This window comes from Solanum pennellii, chromosome 1 (genome assembly GCF_001406875.1).
Source record: "Solanum pennellii chromosome 1, SPENNV200".
NCBI classification, from domain to species: domain Eukaryota; kingdom Viridiplantae; phylum Streptophyta; class Magnoliopsida; order Solanales; family Solanaceae; genus Solanum; species Solanum pennellii.
Window position 1 is genome coordinate 1,212,696 of NC_028637.1, and position 4,930 is coordinate 1,217,625.

A 4,930-nucleotide genomic window follows, 5' to 3' on the forward strand; every position below is an offset into this window, starting at 1 on the left:
AAAGTAGCATAAGATTATCATTTTTTTTACGATTTAGAGCAAATATATTTATCATTAAAAAGTAATGCATTAATACTTATTTATCGTTTGATAAACAAAGTAAATTTACTCTTTTCATTAACTTTTTTATATATATGTATATATATATATATATATATATATATGTAAGTTTCTTTTTTAATGAAATATATATCTATTCTAAATTAAAAAATTGAGAAGTATATTTATTCGTTTATTCATAATTCAAATATCACATGATACACATATATACAAAAAAAAAAAGAAGGTACTTTTCAATATCACATGATACACATGTAGAGACAAAGGTACTTTCTTGACTTCATTGTAAATAGATGATTAATTAGTTAGTTAGTTCATTAGTTTATCATTAATACTAATATTTCTATTTTGAGAAGTCATTAATTTATGTTCTCAAATTTGATTGTCTTAAAATTTTGTTCTTAATAACTTCTAAGTAAAAAATAATATAATATTTTGCTTGACATTACTTTATATATATTTGTATGATAATATAACACAAGTCATGCCTCTTAATTCTTATGGAACTTATGTCGATCAGAACAGAAATTCATTTTACAATCCACAAATTATATCGTGAAAGAGGATAATTTAATTTATATCAAACTTATAATGGATAAGGCAATAGTCTTTAATTTTATGCGGAGCAAACATATATTATAGATAAAAATATTTTAATCAATAAATCTTTGTTAAATAAATAATAAATATAAAAATTAAAGGCTATTTCAAAATAAGAATGCAATTTTTTTATTCTTAATGCAATTTTTTTTATTCTTCTTCAATATCCTCACATCTAATGTGTACATATAGCATGTGTGTTTGAATTTAAATTTTTACTTTAGGAATAAAATGCTCTTTTATTAAAAGTGATTTTTATTCCTCAACCACAAAGATAAAGATAAAAATCATTGTATGGTAAAAATAAATAAATTCATTTACTACTTGTCATTGTCAAGTTACTGTTTTTTGATAGAAACTTTTTTGTCTTCCTTCTATGAGTTGTCTTTTTTATGAAAAGATAATAATATCTTTGGTTGTGAACAATAATAAAATAGAGGATAATACGATAGTGAAATTATTTCACTCTTAATTAGAGTATATTGAATTTGAGCTTTCGATATGGAAATAATTATGTTGAGAGTGTCATTCTGAACCCTATCTAGTGCAAATCGAATTTAATTAAAATTTCAATATAGGCTGTGGATATTGAATCAAAATATATAAGATAATTTTATTTTTATATACGAGAGCAGAGTCAAACGAATTTAAAATTCATCTTTAAGGTTTTAATACTAGATAATTTTGTTTTAGTATAAATCTTAGATTCACCTCTTTCCGTTCAGTATTTATAGTCATACTTTTCATTTTACAGTCAAACTATAAATATTTTAACTAATCATTTTACGATATATTTTTTCATTATATTGATATGCAAAAAAAATTACAATGTAAAGTACTTTTCGTATAGTTTGTGAATATCTAAATTTTTTGTTTAAAATATCAAATTAATGTAATCTAATTTAACTCTGAAAACTAGTCAAACTGACTTTCGAAAAACATAACATGATAAATAAAAGTGGACGAAGGGAGTACGAGTGAATATTATAATATATTTACCTAAATTTAATTGGGATTTCCAATTTTTTTGTTCCAAAATTTTCTCATCCTTTCTCAAGATTATCAATTATCCACTTTGACACAAAAATGTCAAATTTTTATTGCTAAAAACACAATAATATTACAAGATCTGAAATTAATTAAGCATTAAAATAAACACTTCAATCTTCATTCATCATCCTTGGATAGCTTAATCACCTGAAATTATTAATCAACATAATTCAATATTAGACATGTATTATATATTATGAATAATATATATATTTTTTTCTAATAAATATAAAAATGATAACTTACTTGTGCCCCATTGCAAGGATTATTAACATCACAATAAGATTCAAGTGTGATTAGGACTTGATTATCTAAATCCTCAGCATACTTATAACAAGGGCAACTAGTGCCAAGTATGCTATTAAATGTAGGGCAACATTCATCAATTGAAGTTGTGTTGAACATGCAAGTCTTCACTTTTTCTTGATCACTAGCAGGGCAACTCGGTTTCGGGGGCGGACTCTGTATTTATAAATAAAAGAGTAATTTTATTAATTCGAAGAACAATTTTAAAAATATCTTGAATTTCAGCTAGGGGTGTGCATTCAGTTTTTCAGTTTTTGATTTTATAAAAGTGTAACCCAATCGATCCAAAATAATTTTGATTTTTTTAGTTTAGTTTTCCTCTATTCGGTTTGATTATTTGGTTTTGTCAATAATTAATAACATAAACCAAAGTAATAATATCGAATCTCTTAAAATATACTTTCTAATTTTAACCTATTATAGATTTTCAAGCATAAAATATAAACGAATCGTGAAAGGCAATAACCAAAAAGAGACAAAAGTAGTTAACTCCAAATTTGGCCAGAAAATTAAAATAACTATAATTTTTTTTTTACTTTAAAATAAACTGATGTTTTTTTCCATTCTCTAGTTAAAAGAGTAATTTTGTTTTAAAATGTAAAATAACATAGATAAAATATAATTTTGGCCAAATTTTCTGGCCAGAAAGATTTTTCCTAAATAATTTGTTTTTTTTTCAAATTTTCTAAATCTGAAACCAAACCAAAAAACCAAACAAAGTGATTTATTAATCCAAAATCAATCAGAAAAACCAAAATATTAATATGAATAAAGATTTGATTTGATTTGATAATTCCATTTAACCGAACAGTGCACACCCCTAATGTCATCCTTACTAGGAGTATTTGAAAAGATTTTGTAAAGATGATAACTTACCCTACAAGGGGTGCTAACATCACAATAAGCTTCAAGAGTGATCAAGACTTGATTGTCCAAATCCTCAGCATACTTGTAACAAGGGCAACTAGTTCCAAGTATGCTTTGGAATGTTGGACAACACTCATCAATTGAAGTTGTGTTGAACATGCAAGTCTTCACCCTTGCTTTGTCACCGGGCGAACACGTTGTAGCCGGGGCGGGAGGGGGAGGGCTAGGGCTAGGTGGTGGAGGTGGTGGTGATCGTGGTGGTGGAGGTGGTGGGCATGGTCGTGGTCGTGGTCGTGGTCGTGGTCGTGGAGGGCATGGATATGGTCGTGGAAAGGGAAATGGCCATGGTAAATAACACGGAATTTCCCATGGCCATAAATTTAAGTTATTCCCATCCTCGACCACGTCCACAACGACTTCTCTAGCCACGACCACTTGGTGGTGGCTGCAAAACATGATTGCAGCCACCACTAACATCATAAACATCTTCATAGTTGCCATATTTTGAATGATTTGTGTCATACAGTAATGATACATATAACACATATATATACTATTAAATTATTAAAGTTAACATATGGTAGGTATGCTTTTTAATTTATAATTTAATATTAAAAACAGCCATTATAGCCATCATTTATTGGTCTTGTTTGATAGTACCTTTTTTTAAAAATAAATAAATAAATAACAATATTATTATTTTATGCACCACATTAAAGATAATAACATTATATTTTTATTATGCCTATTATTTTATGTAATCACATTAAAGTTGTTCTATGATACTTATTTGGTTTAAAAAATTGAGAAATAATTTATTTTTTTATGTCTATTTTATCCTTTAATATGTAATATTGCATTTCTGAAAATATTAAATATAATATATTTATAAGCTTTGAAGGATGTATGTTACGGATTATTTATTTTTTGCAAAAAACATTAATATTTGTTTGTAATATCTAATAATTTATTCAAATATATTAACTAAGTACCCACTTTGCACAATAATTATCAATTTAAAAATGAAATAAAATTTCTGAATCAGCCATCGTTTAAATAATAATATAATAAAATTATTTTTATTATTTATTATTTCTTTTAACATGTAAGGCCATCAAGAATACTATAATTGGATGTGGATCTCAAAAAATTATGTCCCCTATAATTTAAAATTTGAAAATATCAAATGAACATTAATTAGTAAACTCTATGACTTGCATTATTGCATAGTAGTGCTAGTAGAGTTGTTGTGTTGAAATAAATTATAGATGGAATAGTAGGTAAACTCACATTAATTTATAGAAAAAAAATAAAATAAATTTTCTTTAAATGACACAATAAATTTATGTGGCTAGAAAGAAAAACAATTAGATATTTTATTTGGTCCTACTCTCTCCGTTCATAATTGTTTGTCATGATTTTTATATTTATAGCTAAACTATAAGAATTTTTTTACTAAGATTTTAAGATGTATCTTTTCATCATATTGATGTGTAAAAAATGCAATTTATAGTACTTTTCATATATACTTTTTGAATATATAAATTTATATGGCTAGAAAGAAAAACAATTAGATATTTTATTTGGTCCTACTCTCTCTGTCCATAATTATTTGTTATGGTTTCTACATTTATAGTCAAACTATAAGAATTTTTTACTAAGATTTTTAAGATGTATTTTTTCATCATATTGATGTGCAAAAAATGCAATTTATAGTATTTTTCATATATTTTTGAATATATAATTTTTTTGTTTAAAATATCGAATTAATATAATATAATTTAACTTTTAAAATTAATCAAATTGACTTTCAAATAACGCAACATGACAAAAAAAAAGTGGACGAAGGGAGTAGCTTCTAAGAAATCCATCTATGCCTATAAAGTAAGATATATTTCACTAAGATACTATTAATTAAATAGATATATTTCACTAAGATACTCTTAATTAAATTGTTTGTTTGTTGAATAAAAGATCATTTATATAACAAGGGTAAAATATATATATATATATATATATATATATATATATATATATTAAATATACC

General features: G+C 25.0%; 1 protein-coding gene across 1 annotated transcript; it reads right to left on the reverse strand.

The window, feature by feature from the left end:
- Positions 1-1,709: 1,709 nt before the first annotated feature.
- LOC107008356 (RNA-binding protein 26-like) lies at positions 1,710-3,419 on the reverse strand. The gene is made up of 3 exons (XM_015207355.2): positions 2,893-3,419; positions 1,957-2,172; positions 1,710-1,857 (listed from the first exon to the last, which is right to left on the reverse strand). Exons 1-3 carry the CDS (start codon positions 3,403-3,405, stop codon positions 1,828-1,830), a joined length of 759 nt encoding a protein of 252 aa, XP_015062841.1. The 5' UTR covers positions 3,406-3,419; the 3' UTR covers positions 1,710-1,827.
- Positions 3,420-4,930: the final 1,511 nt, after the last annotated feature.